The following is a 24065-nucleotide window of genomic DNA, read 5'->3' on the forward strand; positions in this document are numbered from 1 at the left end:
TTACAGATGACAAAGAAGTCTCATGTAGCGTAGCTCTCATTCTCACAGCAAACTTGTGAATATGTACAGATGTTTTTCTTATTATTGTTGTTACTTTTATTATACAGTTGGGAAAGCAGAGGTTTGGAGAGGTTAACCTCACTTCTCTTAGATTATCTCAATGTTTACAGACGTTATTAAATACTGTTGCTCGATACTGTGGTTTCCAGTGTTCCAATAAAACCGACCAAGAGTTTTTTTCAGTGACTTGATATCAAGCTAAGTTTTCTGCCTTCTGCAGGTGTGCAGTTGATTTTTTAAGCATAACATTTTTCAACCTTAGTATTATCTTGAGAAATTTCTCAACTGTTCTCTCCTGTATACATTTTTGCTCCCCTCTTGTCTATTATCCACTCAAAGCAAGAGTGATCTTTTAAAAATATGAGTCAGATCACACGACTCCCAGCTCAGAAACCTCCAAAGACTTCTTTTTGCATCAGAATAAAGTCCAGACTGCTCACTTTGACCTAAAAGACCCTGCATGATTTGGCCCTTGTCTTACTCTCTGAAATCATATCAAGATCTATTTATGAAGTAAAACTTATTAAATGTAATTACTTGTTTTTTTCTTAGAAAATTTATGCCAATTCATTATGCTGATATCTTTATATATATAAGCATCCCATTAGGTAGAAATGGGCAGATTCTGAAGAAGTGTGAAAATAATTATCAGTACGCCTAATAATAGAAATGGTAACAGCTTATTTTTTTTTCATAAGTTAACCCAGGGTCTAACAAATACATTTACTGATAAGCCCAAGACAAACTGCCTCTGTTAATCATTATGTGAGAGAGTTGATTCCATGTGCTGAGAAAAATTTTAACAAAGTTTTAGCAGAACTGACACATTTATTCTTAATTTCCTCTATGTAACACTTCAATAAATAACCCTTTTTAGTTTTTCCTTTCCTGCTTTTTGCAGGGGAATTCAGCTTGTAATATAAGCAGAGACCGATTTCTTGGATTTGATGAGTAAATTTAGTCAAAATGGTCAGTTATCCAGCACGATTGCCACACACTAATTTAGACCTTAAAAAAAAAAAAAAAAAGGCGTGAATGTGCCTGCAGCAGAGAGCAAGGGGAAATGCATATGGCTGGAAATGCTTACGACGGCATCAGCCTCCACACACCAAGTTGTTACCCCACTTCTGTTTCTCTGGTCTACTTCAGAATTACCTTGCCAGGGATGAAAGATCTCATGCAACAGGAAAGTTATCTCTAAGTGTTCGACCTCAGTTTTTAGGGCAGGAAGAGTTAGTGAAAAGTCTGGAAATACAGCCCATGTAAATTGGAAATGTGAGCTGTGTCTCAGGTGCAACATTAATTTTCACAATTCTGTGAAACCTCATTATTTTTTGTTATAAATGTACAAAACAAAACAGGATTACTTCATTATAAGATATGTTCAAACATGTGCATGAAAATACTGTTATTTTCAGCTTCCTCGATAGGCTCCTATCCATCACCAAAGAATGATGATTACAGGTAGAAGGCTTTCTTGGGTGTATTTTGTAATTAGTGGTAAATGCAGAGGCCCAAGTTGTGCTGGGATTTCCAGTGGCGGGGGGGGGGGGGGGGGGGAGGATGCAGCTGTGAATTATTTTAAGCTAGAATGCTATATACTATGTTTTCAAATACCAGAACAAATTACTCTGTTGTGCAACACATAGAAGTCTTTAAGTGAAATGTCATTGCCAAAAAGGTGCCCTAAAATCTAATTGTTACTCTCGGTTGTACTTGTCAACTGGCACTTTTTAGTGTGAGGAGATTCACACAGTCAGGTTAGGGAGAATGCTGGCTCTTTTTCCCTGTGAATATAATTGCCATAATACTTCCCATGTAATGAAGTCAGAAAAAATTATTTAGGTAGAAATGTACTTCTGAGAACCTTGTGATTATTGCCTTTTGTGTCATTCTGCCTACATCAAAACAAATCAGACTTAGGAAGTCATGGAAATACTACGTTGGGTATTTTCTAATCGCTGCATCAGCACGAGCAGTCACTCTCTAGGTTTTCCAGTTTCTTGAGAGAGCTTAGCCTATGTTCATAACACTTTGTAGGAAACAGCACAAAATTAGTTTCTATGCCCCCATGTATTTCTCTTGGTGTCACAAAAGTATATATTATATAAATGAAATATTTGTCTTTGACGGAAAGGCTCGTTCACCAAACTACAATTAATGAATACAAGAATTAGAAATCAAAACTTTGTTTAGTCTGAGGAAAAACAATTCTTTAAACTGTAACCACATGGCTGTTTCTTGTTTGCATCAACTCTGGGTGACTGTTATTGTCTTCTGTGAATTCTCTGGGGCAGGGGCCTGACTTTGTTGAATGAGCCAATTGTTTTCCTTTGTGTTGCCCATCTAGTAAGTTCCCATCTGGTTTGTATCAGACTGTTTTCACAGCCAACAACTGCTGCCTTCTCTATATCCTGACACTTCAGGGCCCCACGCTATCAAAGCACGGCTGCGATGGCCTTGCTGGCAGGGCCTATACAGCTGTGCCTCGCAGCTTGGAGCTATTACCCAGAGTGATGGTAACGTAGAACTTGGACTGGCCCTTATTCCCATCGGTGTCGTGTGTACAGTGAGCAGGAGTCCACCCTCCCCCCCACCTCCTCCCCCCAAAAACTTACTAGTCAACAGAAAGTCCTTAAAGCTCTAATTTTAGGATCTGGAATGGTGGTGTTTTTATTTTCTAGTGGCTTCCTGGATTTGAAAGCTCATTTTTCATTCTTTCACTCTTTTTCAAAAGGTACCTGGCCTGGCCTTGGGGAAGTAAACTGGTCACCGTGTCACATTTAATTTTTGTTTCCAAATTTAGTTAGGAATGGCTAGATATGGCAAAAATCTACTATAAAATCTACACAGATAATACGGTGTCATTTTAGTGATCGTCACAGGCTGTAATATGGAGAAGTTTTTTTTTTTAAATTTTTTTTTTAACGTTTATTTATTTTTGAGACAGAGACAGAGCATGAATGGGGGAGGGTCAGAGAGAGGGAGACGCAGAATCCAAAACAGGCTCCAGGCTCTGAGCTGTCAGCACAGAGCCTGACGCAGGGCTCGAACTCACAGACCGCGAGATCATGACCTGAGCCGAAGTTGGCCGCTCAACCGACTGAGCCACCCAGGTGCCCCTGGAGAAGTTTTCATATTTAGGAAGGATCTCCATCTCGGGAAATAGATGTTCTGTATGCAAACTGTAGAAGCACTTGGGTTCAAAGTGCTTAGTAACTGTTAGAGAGTTACTTTGCCTCCAGTTTTGTTAGCCATCAGATGTCACTTACAAGAATGGGATAACAGGGGCGCCTGGGTGGCGCAGTCGGTTAAGCGTCCGACTTCAGCCAGGTCACGATCTCGCAGTCCGTGAGTTCGAGCCCCACGTCGGGCTCTGGGCTGATGGCTCAGAGCCTGGAGCCTGTTTCCGATTCTGTGTCTCCCTCTCTCTCTGCCCCTCCCCCGTTCATGCTCTGTCTCTCTCTGTCCCAAAAATAAATAAACGTTGAAAAAAAAAATTAAAAAAAAAAAAAGAATGGGATAACAGTGACCTTTTGTAACAATCTGTGGCTGTGTGTCATTAAAGTTGTATGAGTTATTGTTGAATAAGAGTTGTTTTTTTTATTTCTTTATTTTTTTATTTTTTTATAAATGTTATTTATTTTTGAGACAGAGAGAGACAGAGCATGAACAGGGGAGGGGCAGAGAGAGAGGGAGACACAGAATCTGAAACAGGCTCCAGGCTCTGAGCTGTCAGCACAGAGTCCGATGCGGGGCTTGAACTCACGGACCGCGAGATCATGACCTGAGCCAAAGTCGGACGCTTAACCGACTGAGCCACCCAGGCGCCCCAAGAGTTGTGTTTAAATGTAGCTCTGATGTCACATTGCTTCATAAAGTGTAACAGCAAAACTCTTGCACCAAAAAAGAATTAAATGACTTTTACAGAAGGTATTAATGTTTTAGAAATGTTTTCAAGATTAGGTAAAATGATATTAGTTTATGATTTCAAATACATTGAGTAGCTAATTGTCACAGAGCATCAAGTATCCCGTAAGTAGTAAGTCCTGTGGAGTCCCAATTACAGCAACAACAATAACAAAATTCACCTTCCGCTTCTGAATAATTTCAGCTCCCTGGTATTTCAAGGTTTTAAGAAAAGAAACAGAAAGGAATTTGTCTTGGTCATTAGCAGTATGGCCTGTGAGTTAGCAACTATTCACTTGGTGTTAACGGCTGGTAAAATTAGTTATTTGGCTGTTCCAATTGTTGGAAAACAGTTCAAAACTGTGAAGCAATCACCTTTCAATTGCTGAAACTAATCTACTGGGTTTTGTTTTGTTTTGTTTTGTTTTTTCAATTTCAACAGAAGTATAGTATATACACAGAGAAATACACATAGCATGAGTGTACAGCTGAAAGAATTTCCCAAAACGAAGCTCACTTGTGTAATCCATACCCAGCTCGGGGAAACAGAACATCGCCAGCACCCCACCCCCCAACAGCCCCCTCATGTTGCCTTTGTTACAGCCTCCACCCCTCGAGGATAACCACCGTCCTGTGACTAGTCCTCTTAGTTTTCTCCTGTAAATAAATGAAATCACACAGAATGTACGGCTTCTTTCACGAGGCAAGCCTATTGTAATTTTTAAGATTCTTTTTGTTTTCAAACCATTACGGCATGCTTTTATAAAGAATTATCTGACAGGAATTTGTTTTAGTAGCTGTGTCACAGGCTAGTCAACCAACAGGAAGTGCACCGTAGATAAAATTGTCTACTCTAACTCTCAGTTCTCAACCAAATTTTAATGCTGGAATGTTCCTCTAGACATTCCTGCCCCTAAAAGGTAGGAACTCTGTCATAACACCACACAGCAATACATGCAAGTACTTAAATGGTTTTTAGTGAGCTTTAATAATTAAATGTATGTCATTCAAGTAAAGCTTGGTCTGCATTCAGGTAGGTAGGTCATCTATTTTTTAAATTACCAGTCACCTCCTTGGCAGTTGACTATAAGCTTTTACGCTGCCAAGATATGATTTCTAAAATGCTATTATTGGAGAGAATGGTATACATATTAGATAGGCGGCCAGTGAGTAACTTAATCTGGCCAGATTATTTGTTTAAAAGGTGTTAATTTCTTTTTATATTTTTTTAACTACTCTAATAATGGTCCCTTTTTTTCCCCAGTGAACTCAAATTGGTATACAACATCCAGGTATTCTAAACATTATTCATTTTAGATTTCTCCTTATTAGCTTTTGTTTCATATTCTGGATGGCACCCATTTAAAAACTCTTGCTTTGTGGGCTAAAAAATTTATTATTTGACGCCTTCAACTTTATATCCTTAACAGCCATATAGTGCCATGCAGTTTTCTTAAATAATCCATAGAGAATTTATTTAAAATCATAATCTAAAATAATAATGTATAGATTTAAGTATTGCTGTAGCGGTGATTCTTACTAAAGATAGTATTAAAAACCAAAAGATAAACTTTCAAGCCAATAATAAAAAAATTGTAAATACAAGAGTACAAACATTGTAAAGCCCGGGTTGCTATCCTTTTAAATACCATCTTGTGAAATACAATAACATGTAATAAAAAGAAAGAAAAGAAATATAACAATGTGGCCTCCTTTCAAGTGGGCACCATGTAGCTACAAGATTTTGAGTGTCCATTTAGATAAAAAGCTGAAGTATTGAACTAAGGTGAGTGTTTGGGAGAAGCATAGTATACAAGTGCTACCATAGCCTAGTAACCAGTGTGTGTCCTCATTTAAAGCTTTTTCAGCAGTGTCCCTGCTTTCCCAACCTTGGGTTCCATTTCAGATCACTTGTTTTGATGTCATGATATCTTTAAACATTTAGATAAAGGTTAACACATTTGACTTTTGCAGTAAAGGAAAAAGGATAAATTATATGCTTAGGTTATTTGTGACTCAATTTTTTATTTAGCTTTATCCACTGCTAAGTTCCATAGAAATTTGTAGATCAAATATTTGGAAAATTTCCCTTCTCAGCCTTTGACTTAAATACCAATAAGTGTTATGTTTCTTCACTTTTGAGCAGTAGGATGAGGAAGTGTAAGAGACAACAAGTTTGGGAAGCAGTTTTAAATCACGTTGGCCAGGGTATACAGTGTGTTTGAATCCTCACCTGCAAGGCACAATACTCACCTTTTCAGTGAACTCCCTCACCCAGCAAGTGTGAATTATGAGGTAGCTACTTGTTAAAGGGACAGATGACAATAGATGACTCTGATACTGAGATAGTGGCTTTTTAATTTTATTTCATTTTATTTTTTACTGTTAGGAGAAATTATTATAGGAATCAAGACTGTCTCCCACTTTGGGCAGAGTTTTGTTTACATTTATAATATCAACCACACATAGTAGGTACCACTTGTGTATACTTCCTATATGTGAGGTACTCTGCTAAGAGCCATCATCAACCCGGTTAGGTAGATCATACTATTCTCATTGTGTATCTGAGGAACCTGAGGCTCGGAGACTTGACGTATTTTGCCCTAGAACACATAGCTAATATATGACAGAACTGGGAATCAAATGCAGTCCAACTCTGAAAGCAAAGGCTGTGCTCTTAAATCTTAAAACATTATACTATGTTTCCTTCCTTGGTAATTTTCTTAAAAGTAGAAGAGAGGATTTCTGATTGTTCTGACAGGTCTCAATATCTGAAGACATAGCCTAGTAGAAGAGTATGAAAAAGTTGGGAGGTGATGAAAGAACTGTTTTGCTTTGGGCTCAGTCCCTCTTACTAATATGTCACCTTGATTTGTCAGTTAATCTTTCTGAATCTTGGTTACCATCTTAGCAAGGATAAGACGATCTCGGGGATCCCTTGCAGCTCTACTGCTGTAATATATGAGCAGCAAAGTTGCTTTTTCTTTAACAAAAATCTCCCTGTCCAAAACTATTTCGAAATAATCACAAGCCACAAAGTAATAAAACTACCATTTGTTGAGTAATAAATGTCGGCACTGCTCTGTTATTTACATATATAATCTGTGTTAATGATCATAAGAAACCCATGAGATAGAAGAAGAAATTGAAGCACAAAATGGTAGTATCCCACCAAGTGGTGGTATTTCTCCCAGGGGTCACAGCTAGCCCCCATTGCCACGGTGATTTGCATTCAGGCAGTTTAGCTTCCAGGTTTGTGCTCTTAGCTAACTGGCTTACAGCTGACTCTCGAATATCATGTCTGCTTGTCAGTTACTTGCAACTTTTTTTTTTTAATTTTTTTTTTCAACGTTTATTTATTTTTGGGACAGAGAGAGACAGAGCATGAACGGGGGAGGGGCAGAGAGAGAGGGAGACACAGAATCGGAAACAGGTTCTAGGCTCTGAGCCATCAGCCCAGAGCCCGACGCGGGGCTCGAACTCACAGATCTCGAGATCGTGACCTGGCTGAAGTCGGACGCTTAACCGACTGCGCCACCCAGGCGCCCCATCAACTTTTTTTTTTTTTTTTATCTTTCATACTACAGTGTAGACTGAATAGAATAAAATGGGCGTTTTTTTTTTTTTTTCCAGAAAATGACTTCTAAAAGATCACAGAGTAGTATATCCATATGATATAAAGGTTTCAGAAACATTGGTCGGCTGGCTATTTCTTGAACAACTATACATAAAGGACTGAATTAGGCATCTTAGAGAAAATAAGGAAGAATAATGGAGGCAAACCATTTATTTTTTCTTTTCTTTTATGAAAATCCCAGCATTGCAGTAAATCACTTCAGCCTATGAAATGACTTACTGAAGGCACATCTTAAAAATAATAACAGATTTAGCATATTATTTCCATTTGGATGTTTTTACTAACGCTGCTTTGTTGGATATAAAGAAATGACTTAAGTATGCTTTGGTTTGGAGTAATGAAACAGTTATTCTTTTTTGAGTTAAAATTCATTGTTTTAATAAAGCGGAAATAAGCTGTTGTTTTTGTAAGTTTCAGGAAAATGTTTTTGTTAAGCAAAGAATCTGAATATTAGAAAACATGCTCCTTTTTATTGCAAAGACTATGCAGTGTATAAAATTCACATTTAGGTTGTTAAGAATTTCGAGGTGTTTCATTGCAGCGGCAAGTTCCATTGAGGGAGAACACCTCCTTTGGAGGGTGGAGCTATCAGAATGGAAGGGAGGCCTTGTTAGAAAAAGCCCCCAAAACGATTCAGATTTTCCCTTCTCCCTACCCCAATCCTGTTGAAAATTGCTGTTTAGAAGAGGTTTCACAGCTCCTTTCTCCAAAGCCAGCCAGGTACAATATATAGCACTTTCTTAAAGAGAATAAAAAAAAGAAGGCACTAGAACAAGAAGAGGCAAAGAGAAGTTACCAAGAATAGAAGAAGAATTCGAGTTACAGAATGGAAACATTAACAGCTAGAAGTGGTATGATGTTAACAGGCAGAGAGCTCAATTAATTGTTAGTCTTTAAAATCCCTTATAGTTGAGGTAGAACAGGAGCATTAATTGGAAGATTTGCTCACTACTGTCAACTCTGTAGTTTTGTCTTTATGGTTAAAGAGGATTAAGACTGTCTTACTCTTCCTTGTGGTTTTTACAACACCTCCTATAATAATGATGGACACATAAAAAAAATTTTTAATGGAATCCTAGCTAGACCTATGGTAGATTTCCTTTTTCTTTTCTTAGTTTCTACCCAGCTCTGTTTGGTATAAAAGGGGATGACGTTGCTTTTTCTTACTATAACACAATAGAGAAGTTTAAATTCTGGGCCTTGAAGCAATCACTTCAGAGCAGGCTGCCACTTAATTTTACTTGCTACACACACACACACACACACACACACACACACACACACACACACACAAAGTGGTTCTTCAACGGAAGGGGCCTCTGAGGTGGGACTGATTGGTACCATTGTGGCCACCTTTGTACTATAGGTGCTGTGTAAAATCGGAAAGGTAGCTGTAAAGGGGCCAAGCAGTAACCTCTCCCTCTTTCTCAGAAACTTAGAGGCAGAGTAGGAAGTGAAAATAGACAGTGTTTATATAGTAACATCATAATAAGCACTTTTCATACATGTAAAGATTATTTTAAAACAATATCAGAGTTGGATGTTTAATTTTGGTCTATTTGGAGATTGCCAATATAACAGATAACTTGTATTTGCCCACAATCTTACCTTCATAAAACTATATTTTCTTCTAAAACCATTCTTTGTAAGCTTTTTTTCTTCATTCCTCTGTATTACATTTAATTTTTTGACATACTTAATTTTTAGGTTGCCAACAGGATGATTACAATAGCTAACATGAATGTTTGTCACCAGTGAGAATCTATTGCTTGCTTTAATCAATGATGCATTGCTTAAAATAATGTTCATTTAAATATCTTCTTCCAAATCCACTGAAATTTTTGTGAAGTAAAGGAAACTTGAGAGATGCTGATTTTTAGAGAAAACCAGAAAATACTGATTACACCATCTTTCAATTTTTTACAAATCATTCTGCCCTAAAGATTTGCTTGAAATAACGAATATTGATAGTTATTGTGTTGCAGAGCACAGGTTCACAGCATGCCATTAACACGGGCACAAGCCCTTGGTGCCCAGGGTGCCTTGTGGGCTAGAGAACATGTGCTACAGGTTTCTTTCTTCAGTTATTTAAGTTGACTTCATAATTCCCTAGCCATAGTTTTTCCCCAGCCTACTTCATTTTGATATTAAAATTCGGCTTTGGTGTAACAGTGTACTGGTCTTCTGTGTTCTCTGACAACATTACTGGCTGATTCACATAGATTGTGTTGGGCAGGATGCCCCAGACTGGCCCAGGTGAAGGGAGAGTCTAAACTTCTTTTTGTAACCATTAAATCCCTAAGTAAGAGAATGTGCAAAAACTTTTAACCTTGGAAGAAATGGTCCATGAGTTTCTCTTAGTTAATACAAATTGCAAATTCTCTAATGATTCTTCGTTTCCCCCTTTCCCTCGTTTTTGATGCATAGAGATAATCATTAGGTAAAGTGGGTTTTTTTTTGATTGGTAATGATTAAAATTCAGCTGTTTAACTTCCTTTTTTATATTAAGGCCATTAGATCAGGCTTCTATTTACCTGGTTTTATGAGAGTAACTGTGGGAGTGCATATAGTTTGTGTTCTTTTTAGTGAATAGGAAGGAATCATAGTTATTTCTAGGCCTAATGTATTTTCTTATGAAAAAAATTTCAATGTAGCTTCATCAGGTGATACGGATCGGACACAAATTGAGCCCAATCTGTACCTCGCATCTGTATTTACAGGTAAGATTTTTACATTAAAAGTCGTTGAACTTGGAGCTCTTCAGATTTTCCATTTTCTTATGCTTTCTTTCATAATAATCAGCACAGTTGAGATACTAATTACACCTTTTTAGATTCTTCTCAAATATCTGTAAACTCACCCCCGGTAATAGAACTCCCTGTGCTAAACTCAACCCTGCAAAAAGCATAAGTTAGAGGACAGAAAAAAATGTTTCATTTCCCTTTGGAAAGTTTATAAAATGTTGAATTAAAAGGCTGCAGGTGTGGTATTCAGAGCACTAAGGATAGTACTCAAGATAATTCCATCTGGGGGAGGTTATTTGTTGGGACAGGACAGTGTTTAAACTTTGAAGTCAGTTTTAAACAAAGTGAAGCAGCTGGAACCTGGCATAAGAAGAAACAAACCTTTCACATTAACTATTGCTTTTTAGAGGAAAAAGAATTGGAGTTGTTTTTACAGGTGCCAATACATTTATTCTTCCTATAGGAACTGCTTTATCTGTATCCTAAATTATACATTTCAAAATAAGCATTTGTCAATTCATTTTAAAAACAGAAGCAATAGTAAACGTAAAACATGCAATAGGATTTCTATGTCTAGAACAGATTTTGGAATGAGACGAGGCAGCATTTTAAATCACCCTTTTAAACATGAAAGTAAGACAAGAAGTGTTGAACAGGGACTAATTCTGGAAAGCACAGGTAAATAAGATATCACATACTGTACTTCACATCAAATGACCAGGCACCTTCTTCATATAGACTCGTAGTATTTGTTCTCAAGCACTGAAGCTATAGAAATCTGCAAAATCTGTAGAGCCGGGGTAAGTATGTGAGGAGAATTGAATACAGCAGGATAGTTTAGCAGCTGCTTAAACAAGGAATTAAAGGGAGAGTAGATGAGCCCAGGGTGGACAGGAAAAATGCTTCAAGAGCTCAATAAAATACAGCTGAAATACTGTAACATTTTCACAGACAGCTGGGAAGCAACTGCATTGCTGGAACTCAGGGCTGATTTTAAAGACAGGATCTGGTCGCTGCGAATGTAAGCAAGCTGTTAAGGAGAAACCACAGACTGCTGAGGTGGAAGCCGATCAGTTTGGTTCAGCAATCATTGCAAGGCCCGCTGTGTGCTTACCATTATGCTAAAGCTTTGTAGAATGCGGAGGTAAATAAGACAAAGTTACTGTCCTGCTGAAGCACATGTTCAACAGGAACAGACCCACAAGCAAATAACGATTGAGATGATAAGGCCACGGATACTTACTGTGTACCTACTGTCCTAGTCAGACAGCAAAGACTAGAAGTCCCAGTCCATGCTCTTAAGGGGTATATTACTCAGAGCAAGTGACAGACTCATAAATAATTACAGTGCAGTTTGGTAAGTGCAAATTACCAAATTATCTTCAGAGAGAATAAGGCATCCACAATTAACAGGACAGGAATTCCTGTATTTCACCACTAGTGCTGGAAAAACAGCTCAAAGAATGTGATTCACTTGCACATGGGGCCTGAATATCCTTTAAGTCAGTGGTTCTTAAATATTTGCGGGGCACCGATCCCTTTAGAGCACTGAAAGCTATGACCATCTGTGTCCCTCCCAGACTGTACTTGTGTGAAAATAACTTCATAATTTTTCAGGGCATTCGCAGATCCCGGTCATTCATCCATGCTTAAGATCCTTTATGTACATGGATTAAAGACGATTACATTTGTTTCCTTTTTAATTTTACTTTTAAATTTGTAGTTTATAAGAAACCAATCTTTGTTTTCATGTGGAAAAACCCAAATCCAAACAATTTAAAGTCATTCAGCTATCTATTCATCACATCACAGAAGAATGCCACAGATTCGTATATATCACTTGTGCCTTGTGTGTTACTTAATCTGAATGAAGAGTTTGAGATGCTATACTCTTCTTCTATAAAGCTGTTAAAGAAACTTTTCCTTCTTTCTCTGCTTGTCTCATGTGTTAGGAGAGAATGCTTTGTTTGGATTCCTCTCAGTTTGCAAGTGACACAGATAGAATAATGGATTGCCAAATGTTTGAGGATTAGAGTCAGAATCTGAAACCTACTGATGAAATGCATTATCTAAACCCAAAAAGCTTTTACAGCGTTAGGCATATTTTTAGAAATATACATACAACATATAGGCAAAAATTTCTTTTGCACATAAAGCACAACTTCATAGGCAAAATCTTAAGTGGGCATTAAAAATTCTATATTATTGGGGTGCCTGGGTGGCTCAGTCAGTTGAGCGTCTGACTCTTGATTTCAGCTCAGGTCACGATCTCAACGGTTCATGAGTTCGAACCCTGCGTCTGGATCTGCGCTAACAGTGCAGAGCCTATTTGGGATTCTCTCTCTCTCTCTCTCTCTCTCTCTCTCTCTCTCTTCCTCCCCCACTTGTGCTCACACACACTCTCTCTCTCAAAATAAATAAATAACTTTAAAAAATCCTGTATTATTACTTGTATTACTTAGAATAAATTAGTTTTAACTTTTCTGTTCCTTAGTCTTAGAAATCCAATATCTAACAAAATTTCTTTATGAATTTTAAATATTATTAAAGCAAAAATAACTGACTTTCAAACATCTAAAAGATATATTAAAATATGTCTTAGGAAGCTTCAAATACGCCGTCTGACTCAATGGTATCCCAGCTTAAATGTATGCCAAGTTAAATGACGTACATGGAATCAAGGAGTAGTCTCTTTAAAAAAAAAACTCTGAAAACAGCTGTTGAAACAATTACGTCATAGAGTAACGACATGACTGTGGAAATTTTTAAAGTCAAACTTTAAAAGCATCAAACTACATTTAATATAGGTAGAAAATTTATGTTTGATTTAATGATGATTTATTAAGATATGATGTCTTTTTTCTTTTAAAAAAAATTAAATTCTGTGAGGACCATAACTGGATATGAAGGTTACTGCTTTTGCCTGGTAACAGTCATCAAAGTGATTTTTAAAAATGCTCCCCGTCTAAAAGTTCTCTTTTAAAGTTCAAAATGACTGTTTAACCTGTGTAAATGAACACTTCAAAAAGTCTTTCCAAAATGCACATTTACAAACACTTTAGATAAAATGGTGCATTTTATTGACTCAACTCATTGACTAACACACAATTACAGAGTTGAAATAGCATAACTATTTGGAGGCCTTCTGGAGCTATGGGGTTTTTTTCTTAGTGCATTTCACTGAAACATTTGTAATCCCCTCTAAAGCAGATTGCCTTTTTCAGTCCATCCTGAGGGCCATTGCCTCTTAGGATAGTTGTTTCCAGTTGTGTAAAAGTAAGAGCTAATCCATTTTGAGTGCTTTCTATGTGCCAGCACTATACAGAACACTGCGTGTGCATTATCTCATTTAATCCTCATAAACCCCCCACTCCTGAAGAAGGTACTCTTATCTTTAAAAGATGAGGAAACTGGGGTGCCTGGCTGGCGCAGTCGGTTAAGCGTCCGACTTCACCCAGGTCACGATCTCACGGTCCGTGAGTTCGAGCCCCGCATCAGGCTCTGGGCTGATGGCTCAGAGCCTGGAGCCTGTTTCTGATTGTGTGTCTCCCTCTCTCTCTGCCCCTCCCCCGTTCATGCTCTGTCTCTCTCTGTCCCAAAAATAAATAAACGTTGAAAAAATAAAATTAAAATAAAATAAAATAAAATAAAATAAAAGATGAGGAAACTAGGGTTTGCAGAAGTTACATAACTTTCCCAGAGTCTGTTATCACTCACTATCCCTCTTAGCCATCACCTATTTTTCTTTATAGCACTTATCACCTCCTGACATGTTCTGTGTTTATTTCCTTACTTGTTTGTCATTTGCCCTACACTCAGCTGGAAGGTGGTGGCAGTGAGATCGGAGCTTTTGTTTTCTTCACTGCTGAATCTCCAGAATCTGGAATGGTGCCTGGCACATAGTCGGTGCTCAGTCGATATTTGTTGACTGGATAGATGGATGAGCCCAGCTCTGCCCTATTCCAGAAGCCTCACACTGACAATTTGGATGGGACAGTTCCCAAGTGACTGGACAGTAGATCTCATTTGGGCCCCAGACTTGACCTATCATAAAGGGACTTGAAAGCTTGAAACGTCGTCACTGCTTCTCTCCTTGCCTGCCCCTCCCGTTGCATATTACATCAATGGGATTTATTTTAACCACCTTTAAAAGTAATATATTTTGGGTAATGAAGATACTTGATACAGGACAAAAAGCAATGAGTTACCTCAACACTGCCAGTTATGAATTAATTAGATGAATTATAGTAGACTTTTTTTTTTTTTTGAAAACCATCTGTTACTTTGTGTGACTCTTCATTCTTGGGTCTCTTTCTACTTATCTCTCTGACATTCCCTTTTGTTTTTCTTTATTTTCTCTTCTTTCACCTTTCTTTGTCCTTCCTTATAGTTTTGTCTTCATTTCCCTTCTCTATTTTCTCTCCTAGGTGATTACTGTTCTCATTACTCTAATTATTTTTTCTATATAGATGACTGCTAATTCTGTCTCTAAAACTGCCTTACAGTCTTTGGCACCTTTGATTCCAGTTGCCTGCTGGAAAAGTCCATTCACACATCTTATAGGCATCCACACTGGTCAGGTATATAACTAATCCCAGTATCTCCACACCTCTGTATACCACCATAGCCTCAAGCTTGTTTGTGTTCTTCTTACTGCCTGCCTTAGTCAACTAACCCTGTAATTTCAGAGCCATACTCAATTCTTCATTAGTTCTGAGTCTCTCTCCAAAATACCTCTTTCCACTGGCAAGTATCATCAGTTTTTACATGGACGGTTTCCATAGATCTCTCTCCTCCCTCCTTATTTTCCACGCAGCTGTTGGAATTCTCTTTTCTAAACTGCATCTGGTCATCTTACTTCTCTGTTCAGAATCTTTTGTGACTCATCATCATTTACAGAACTTGACCCTGACCTTCCTTTACAGCCTTCCTCTCTCACCATTCCTCCAATCCCATCAATACTTGGACAGCAGAACAGAGTTCCTTTAACATGCTGACTTTACATGAACTTAATTTTGTTCTCTTTTCCTTTTTCTTTTAAATCCTACTTCAACTGCTACTTCGACTTCATTTAAACTAAGTATCACTATACATGTCTGTCGCCACTCCTAGGTTATGAGCTTCTTGAGGATGAGGACTATTTCTTTTTCATCTGTGAATCTCTCAGCACCATCTCAGCTCCACACATACAATAGGCTAGTAGAGATGTTTAGCTAGTGAGAATATGGTTTGAAACAACCCACTTTAATGTCTCTGGGCGTCAGTCGCCTTGTCTGTCTCTCAGAATTACTGTCAGGATGAGAGAAGATGATGGGAACAAGATCTTTGTAAAATTTTGAATTGCTGTGTAAATATGAGGCATTAACTATGAAAAATAGCATAACTTTAGTGGCTGCAAATTTAATATGTTCTCTGAGACTTGTAAATTTCTTCAGGATCTGAAAAAAATAGTTATAGCTCTTGTTACATCATTGAGCAATTTAATCAGTAATTTACTGCACATAATAGAAAATAAAGGTACATATAAAGCAGTTTTGTGACATCAGATAACAGAGAAAAGAAGAATATCTGGTATCAGTGTGGTTTTTGACAGGTATGCAAGCAACTGAAGGAATGGATTTTTTCTGACTAATTGGGGGAAGATAACATTGAACATTGGGCTGAAAATTAATTTTGCTTTTGGCTTTAGTTATGCTCTATGTTAGTTTTTACTTTATTGAGGAAGTAAGCTCTGATTTTAGATACTTCTCTTGGTTTTGTGCACACTGAATGTGGAGGCCGACACAGGGCTCAAGTCCATGACCTTGGGATCATGACCTGAGCCAAAACCAAGAGTCAGATGATCAACCAGTTGAGCCACCCAGGTGCCCCTTTTGATCTTTTTCAAAAGCGTTCTTATTGTGTCTTAATTTTAGTTTTTATCATATCCCGACAAAGCTAAATTTCAAAAAGTCTTTTTTTATGTAAAAATTTATTCTATTTAAGTTGACATCAAAATTGTTTTCTTCTTAAAAGATTATACTATGGTATTACAGTTTATGATGTTGCTATAATGATGCCAAATCTTATTACCCTACCCTCTTTTATTAAAAAAAAATGAATTCGACACAAGTAACAAAAAGGAATGGTATAATATTAAAAGCCTTTATAAGACTTCCTAAAATGAAAGGAATTTGGCTTTTACAAGTATTCCGATTTTCTTGGACAGCTGTGATTGAGTCATCATTGAAATCTCCAGAACTGTCTACTTTTACTGTGGTCCCTATAAAAATGTAACAGAGAATCCACTTTACTACTGTGAAAACTACTTGAAAAATATAAAGGAGCTTTAGAAAAATGACTACGACTCTTGACTCACAGATTTCTCTAAGATTGTTAAAGATAATTTGTTTTTAAGACACTTATTATTCTTAGGTATATATGGTAAGACCATAAAATTTGAAATGAGGATCTTTGTGGTCTTAAATAATACCAAGTTGGCATTCTTCATATTCTTAGGCAGTGTGCTTTAAACGTAAAGAAGTGAATTAGGGTATAGGCAGATAGACGACATTTACAGTCAAATCTGGACTTTTTTTTTTTTTTAACATACTAATGAATTCTTCATCCCCGACTTGGTCTCCTCTGCCACCAGCTAGCTTCTATATTGCCTCCCGCTAGTCTCAATCCATGGGGTGGAAGCTTTTTTCTATATTTGGCTAAATGTAGAGATAATGAAGAAAAGTCGATTTTACAAGGAAAAATGCTTTCCAAAGTCAAATGTCAATGATATTTGAATGATCACTTTATTATTTTTTCTTTTGACGTCGCTTTCCTTCTATCAGTTCTGTTAGCTAATAGCACAGCACTCTTAGACCCTCAGAAATGAGCATTAATGACATGAGTTGAGTGTCCATTTTTTAGGAGTAGGAAAAAGAGTGAAGTGCCTTGGAAACCTTTGACTTCAGATGGTTTTCAGATGGTTCACGTCATGGCTTAAAAAAAAAAAATCACGTTCTTTTTGTAACTTTAATAGCAAACCCTTATTTTAGGGCTGGTCCAATGTGTTTTTGAATTGGGCTTCGCTGTTTACTTGATGGTAATAGTAGTGATAGTACTGTATTAAATAGTACCATCCAGTGGTGCTGGTAACTCTTAGTTTTTGAGCACTTACTAAGTGCCGAGCTCTGTTGTCAAGCTCTTTACTGAGACTATTCTATCCTCATTACACGCTGCAAGGTCGGTACTATTAACATAGGAGAACTGAAATTCTGAGTGCTGAAACATTTTGCCAAGGTTACTCAGTCAGTAAGAGGGTAAGTCTAGGCTCTCACCCTACTTGGTCTTGCCTGGCATCTGTCATGTGTACCACAACTTTTGGCATTTGGGTACTGTCTTAGTCCACTCTGGCTGCCATAACAAAACACTACCAACCAGGTGGCTTATAAACAACAGAAATTTTATTTCTCACGGTTCTGGAGGCCAGGGGTCCAAAATCAAGTCGCCTCTTCCTGGTTCATAGTGATTGCCTTCTCATGGTGGAAGGGGCTAACAGGCTCTCTTTTATAAATCCCATTTGTGAGGGCTGCACCTTCATGACCTAAGTACCTCCCAAGCCCCCACCTCCTAATACTATGACTATAGTGTAGTCACGTCAGGCATTAACATTTCACCATATGAATGTTGCGGGGGAGGGCATAAAAGTTGAGATTGTAACATACTTTTAAAATGTTGTCTATAATTGTCTAGGGGTGGGAGCGGAAAGAAGGAAGGTGTGGTTCATTTCGGACAAGTTCTGAGCTCCTTGAGAAAAGAAATGACCTCATATGCAATCCTTGTTTTGATCCCCCCATATTATTTAAGAAAGTTTAAAACACATAAATGCTCAGGACATGCTTATTTAGCTGAATGAGTTTCTCCTTTTTTACAGGTGGTAAAACAGTCCCACTTTTCACTTCACAGACGTCACCTGCCAAGATGTCTGTGATGCTGCCCGCGGTGAAGCCAGAGGACTGCTCTCAGTCTCTGAGCGTTAGCAACGTCCAGGGGGACACGGAGTCCTCAGGAGCAGATACCTTCTGAAAGGGAAGTGAGAACCAGCACAATACTTGTGCCACTGGTTTTGAAGTCATTTTTCTCTGGCGTAAAACCATGTCTCCGACTATTTTGGTTTTTGAGCATATTCTGAAAAATGATTTCTAATTTTTTGTTAAAGTAAAAAGCGTAATTTGGGTACTTCGGTAAAATTTTTAAATAAAGTAATTTAAAATATGAATCATTGTGAGTCTGAGTTGTTTCTTAGAATCCTGAGGCAGCATGGAATAGTGGAAAGAACATGACTTGACATCTAAGGATTTATTCTGTGGGTATAATTATCTCTAATTATGAAATGATGTTACTCAAGGCTGTTCATACCAATGTTTTAATAACCACAAATAATTGGCAGCAATCTAATGCCTATCAATAAGAGCCTAACTAAAAAAGTGATGGCAAATCTATACAATGGAATACTTACTATGTAGTACAAAAAAGAATCATAAAATGTGTATGTGTCGATGTGGAATTGTCTCTGAGAAATATTGTTAAAATGAAAAAAAAACCCGTGTACACAATAGTTACTGTCGTTCAAAATGGGGTGGGGAAGAATCCAAATAGATGGTGTGTACACACACATAAACTCACATACATATATTTGCTTATGTATGCATTAAATATCCTTGGAAGAATACATGAGAAACTGCGGTTTGTCTCCAGGGACAGGGATTGAGTAGCCGGGTGATAAGCTCATTGATGGAGTCGAGGATGACTGAAGCCTCTGTGTATTTGAACTTCAGTTGTGACAGGAAAAAAATATGAGTGAGGTTTACTTTTTATATACCTTATAAACCTTTCTACTTTTTAAACCTGTGACATGTGATTAGATTACCTTTCAAAGCACAAATCTATAAAATTAAAAGAAAGCAAAAGGGCAAATTTTTTAATCTATAAAATTAAAAGAAAGCAAAAGCACAGGTCCCAGTTCGGCTTTCTTCATGCTCTATGATAGGGACACCTTAGCCCCTCTTCATGGCTGCCCGGGTAAATGGGCTTTATACTTGTGTTGCAGGATAATGGGGATTATCGATAATGTGGGGAGTGGTGCTCAGCACAGTGCCTGGCACCAGATAAGAGCTCAGTCATGGTAGGTGTCATTATCTGGAGGAATTTAAGCATCTTGCACTAGAGGGTAAGCTCAATAAGAGGGGTTGCCTAGGATTAGCAAAAAAGAAAACTCGTCTCCCTGAACATTTTTTTTTCTTTCACAACTGAAGGTCAAACACATGGTAAGCATGGTCATCCTTGACTTTCCTCAGCATTTTTGTAGGTTACTTAGTGGGTCTCAGCCTGGGCTACACATTAGAGCCTCTGGGAGCTTTAAAATTGCCTGCGTTGTGTTCTCAGGGATTCTGATCTCATTGATCTGGGATAGAGCCTGGGCATTGGTATTCAAAAATAAAAAAGACCTTCCCAGGTGATTAAAATGTATATTCAAGGTTAAGAACTACTCAAGAACAATAAAAAATTCCTTAATCTTCTAGTAGGGTCCACTGCCTGGGGAATTTAGGAAGAGTTGGAGGATTTCTTCTCAATGAAGACAGAAGCTGCAAGAACGCATGGAAATGGGTCAGCCTTCCGCACATGTTTCTTTTCTTTCTTTTTTTTTTTTTAAATTTTTTATTTATTTTTAAGACAGAGAGAGACAGAGCATGAGTGGGGATGGGGCAGAGAGAGAGGGAGGAAGACACAGAATCTGAAGCAGGCTCCAGGCTCCAGCCTGATGCAGGGCTCGAACTCACGAACCGCGAGATCATGACCTGAGCCAAAGTCGGATGCTCAACTGACTGAGCCACCCGGGCACCCCCGCACACGTTTCTTATGTCAGGTCCTCAAGCTTCTCTCAGATATTTGGTTACTGAAATGCTTTTTAGGTTTCACTTTAGAACCTATTTTTCTTTGGAATAACCTTTTGGACAGTTCTGCTTGTAATGGTTCCCATTAAACAAATAGAAGAAAAATGCTATTCTCTGGATCATAATTCATATTTGATATTCATCTACAAATCTCTGGATAGGGTGAACACTACTTAATTTTAAACATTACCCCCCGGTTTCTGGTTTTTTACAGCTTCTTTTTCAGAAGGATGTTTTTGAATTTTAGCAAAAGCATTTTTTAAAGGTGTTGGTAGTTTTCCCCCTCTAACTGTAGGAAACTCGGCTTTTCTAAATTTTAGGGTAGAGGTATAATCTTTTATTTATTCCATTCCTTGTTTACGTGAACTTTTCAAGTAAAAAAGTTCAAGTTTCATGTCTGCTCATCAGTATTTTTTTTTTTGTGGGATTATTTCTGGCTAGTGTTACTCTGTATATTCCTCTCCCACCACCTCAAACCTTTTGGAATAACCTATGTGTGTAAAGTAAATTAAATAGCATTTTTGATATTCTAAGCTTTGAAAAACTTCACTTTATAATTTCCAACTTCTAGAATGAACGTTTCAGGAGACTTGCTACTAAGAGGCAGACTCTGTCAAGATCAAGGCTGTGAATATTGCTGGGCTTACGTGCCTTAACACCAGGATAGCAGGCATTCAAAATGTTCCCTTGGTATACATCCTAAAATAAATTTGCTTTTTGTGCACACTAATAGAATCGTACATAAATGTTTTGATTTTCAAAAGATGATTAGCTCAGTGTATTTCTTATCACTTGCCTAGTCCTGGTCTCTTAATTTTGCTTTTTAAATGCTAAACATGTATTTAGATCAGTTTTATGGCTTTTCTATGAAAAACTCAAAATGTTTTTCTATCAAATTAATGAAATAGTTCATGGTGGATTACCATCCCTAATCCAAGAATAATTCTGCTGTTGAAACATTTTTATCTTTTAAAAAATTGCCCTGATGTTCTGGTATTTCCTAATAGATGAGTAACTTGAACAATAGTGGGAGCCGAATCCTTAGTATTTCTGTGATATTGCTGAGAAATCCCACGGAAATACTGCTTTCTACCATATGTTCCTATGTGTGCTGTTTAACAAAAATTAACTATGAAGAGCATTGGGCATGCAGTGTGGTAACGATACTTATGGACCAGGCTGGGCAGCCATATAAGGATTTGTCATCCTAGGGTATGAAGGTTGAACACAAGGAATTCTGTCTCTTCTAATATAGAATCATCATTTAGTCATCACACTTCCGTTGCCCTCTTAAAGACTATCTTGAAAATGCATTGGAGAAAGACAAACAGGATTATTATTATGAGAAATCCCATCATTATAGTTGTAGAAAAGTTCAGAAGGCCAGTTTTTTTCATGTGGCCTCGCCCATGCTGGGAGAATAGATTCCAAGTCTCAGACTGTCAAACCTTTGAGAATAATCAGCATGTGTCTGTCTTTTCTAAAGACATTTTTTTTCTTGTCCTGAAGTGTTTACCTAGAAACAATAGGAAATATAGCCAGAGTGCAGATGCCCCCCGTTGTGAGGCCAATAAATATTGTAAAACTGTGTAATGGTCCATTAATTGCCAAGGGAGCAAGCAAATCAAAGCTCTTTTCCCGGGTCTCTGTGATGTGTATGGTCTCATTTTTAATTTCAGCCATTGTGAAGGATAAGTCCCTGATGCATCTCTCGAATTCAGGGAGCCCTAACCAAGGTAGAATCCCCTCAAACTCCTCTAACTTCTGGAAGGTCACTCCTTTGAGACCTCTGAAAAGACCCAGATGGTCGGGACTAAACAGGATTTAAAACTTCGTAGTAGCCATGGGGCGCCTGGGTGGCGCAGTCGGTTAAGCGTCCGACTTCAGCCAGGTCACGATCTCGCGGTCCGTGAGTTCGAGCCCCGCGTCGGGCTCTGGGCTGATGGCTCAGAGCCTGGAGCCTGTTTCTGATTGTGTGTCTCCCTCTCTCTCTGCCCCTCCCCCGTTCATGCTCTGTCTCTCTCTGTCCCAAAAATAAGTAAATGTTGAAAAAAAAAAAAAAAAACAAAAAAAAAAACTTCGTAGTAGCCAGTAAGAAATCCCAAGAACAGTATACACAGAAGTCACAGATAAAGAGCAGGCCTGGGGCTACATAATTGATATGATCTATACATAGAGTTGAAAGTGTATGTCTTTTCCCCCTGAATTATGATGACAGTGGTAACTCTTTCAGTCGACACTTTGTAGCATACTTTTTCTGAACAAGGGCATTTTTCCTTTCTATGTTTCACAAGGTGTTACCTTAAGAGTAAGTATGTAAGTTGTAATATAGGAGGTATTTCGACTGTTGTTGTATGGGATTTCTCGGTGAGCTTGCTGTGTATTTTTATTTCCTTTGGTCATTTTCTCCAACAGTTGCATGGGTCCTGAAAGTACCATAGACACCCAGGATTATTTGAAGAGCTGATTGATTTTGCTCTTTGGATAAAATATTGGCTGTGTGTAATTCTATAGAGCAACCAGCCTGAGTGTCTGGGTCTGGAAATATTTGCTGTATGTTCTAAAGTATAGAGATGATGTTCAGATCTTATCCTTGGTGGGGTTGTTTGCCAGCATTAAAGCAGAGGTGTCCCCATGATTTGAGTGACCTCTAGTTCAAAATGGGTAACAGGTTCAGTAAGAGGTCAGTTTAGCAGAGGAGGCCGTGGTTTGATCATTCTCAGAAACAAGGTAAAGGAAATGAAGAAAAGCAGAGTTATAGAGAATATAGAAAAGGAAAGCAGTAGCCCATAGTTACACATTAATAATCTTACAAGGAAGTCAGTCACTTTAATTGGGCATAAAAAAAAAAGTTCTGTTTTTGTTTCATTGTCGTGGGTGGAATTGGCACTTCCAAAGTCATCTCCTTGATCTGAAGGTCTCACGTAAGCTGTTTGTGCCTTGAAGCCATCTGCCTTGGGAAGTTTTTCCGGTTAACCTCAACTTGCAGTCACTCATGGGAGTGGAAGTCCGTCGGTCTGAGTTGGAAGTTCATTTTCTTTCTTTTTTTTTTTTTTAAATTTTTTTCATGTTTACTTATTTTTGAGACAGAGAGAGACAGAACATGAACGGGGGAGAGTCAGAGAGAGAGAGAGGGAGACACAGAATCTGAAACAGGCTCCAGGCTCTGAGCTGTCAGCACAGAGCCTGACGCGGGGTTCGAACCCACAGACCGCGAGATCATGACCTGAGCTGAAGTTGGACGCTTAACCGACTGATCCACCCAGGCGCCCCTGGAAGTTCATTTTCATTATGACATATTAACCCCCGAGTGGACTGTTCCAACTGTTGTCAATAGGGCCTAAAACGCCTCCTTCTGGTAATGTTCTAAAGCATTTTTGCATCTGCATCACTGTGTTTGCAAAACAAACCACCCCAAAACTAGGTGGCTTAAAGCAACCATTTATATATTCATAACTCTGCGGATGAGCAATTTGGTTGAGCTCAGTGGGGACAGATTGGCCTGGCTCCTCTTGATGCTGTCAGGTCGCACACATGCATTTACACTCTGTTAGTAGTTGATGGCCTCACTCTCATGCCTGGTGGTCGCTGGCCGTTGGCAAGGCAACGCAGGTATCTGGGCCATGTGTCTCATCATATAGCAGGCTAGCCTGAGCTCATTCACACGGTGTTGGTGTGAGGGTTCCTAAGAGCAGCAAGAGAGGGTGAGTTCAGATGTGCAAGCAGTTTGCAAGCCTCTGCTTACATCATGGTGTTAATGCCCTGTTGGCCAAGCAAGTCACATGT

The 24065-nt window shown here is 38.3% G+C and overlaps 1 protein-coding gene across 5 annotated transcripts in view; it reads left to right on the top strand.

Moving 5' to 3' along the window:
* Positions 1–18604, top strand: part of KIAA0586 (KIAA0586 ortholog) — a 112874-nt gene extending 94270 nt beyond the window's left edge. For 3 of the 5 annotated variants that reach the window (XM_043556262.1, XM_043556258.1, XM_043556259.1), the window contains exons 30-31: positions 10261–10326; positions 18260–18604. In XM_043556262.1, the coding sequence (XP_043412197.1) occupies positions 10261–10326; positions 18260–18411 (218 nt within the window). In that variant the 3' untranslated portion in view covers positions 18412–18604. The remainder of the gene's footprint in view (positions 1–10260; positions 10327–18259) is intronic. The other 2 variants (XM_043556260.1, XM_043556261.1) reach the window with 1 other exon arrangement.
* Positions 18605–24065: the final 5461 nt, after the last annotated feature.

The sequence above is a fragment of the Prionailurus bengalensis genome, chromosome B3 (assembly GCF_016509475.1).
Source record: "Prionailurus bengalensis isolate Pbe53 chromosome B3, Fcat_Pben_1.1_paternal_pri, whole genome shotgun sequence".
Classification (NCBI taxonomy): domain Eukaryota; kingdom Metazoa; phylum Chordata; class Mammalia; order Carnivora; family Felidae; genus Prionailurus; species Prionailurus bengalensis.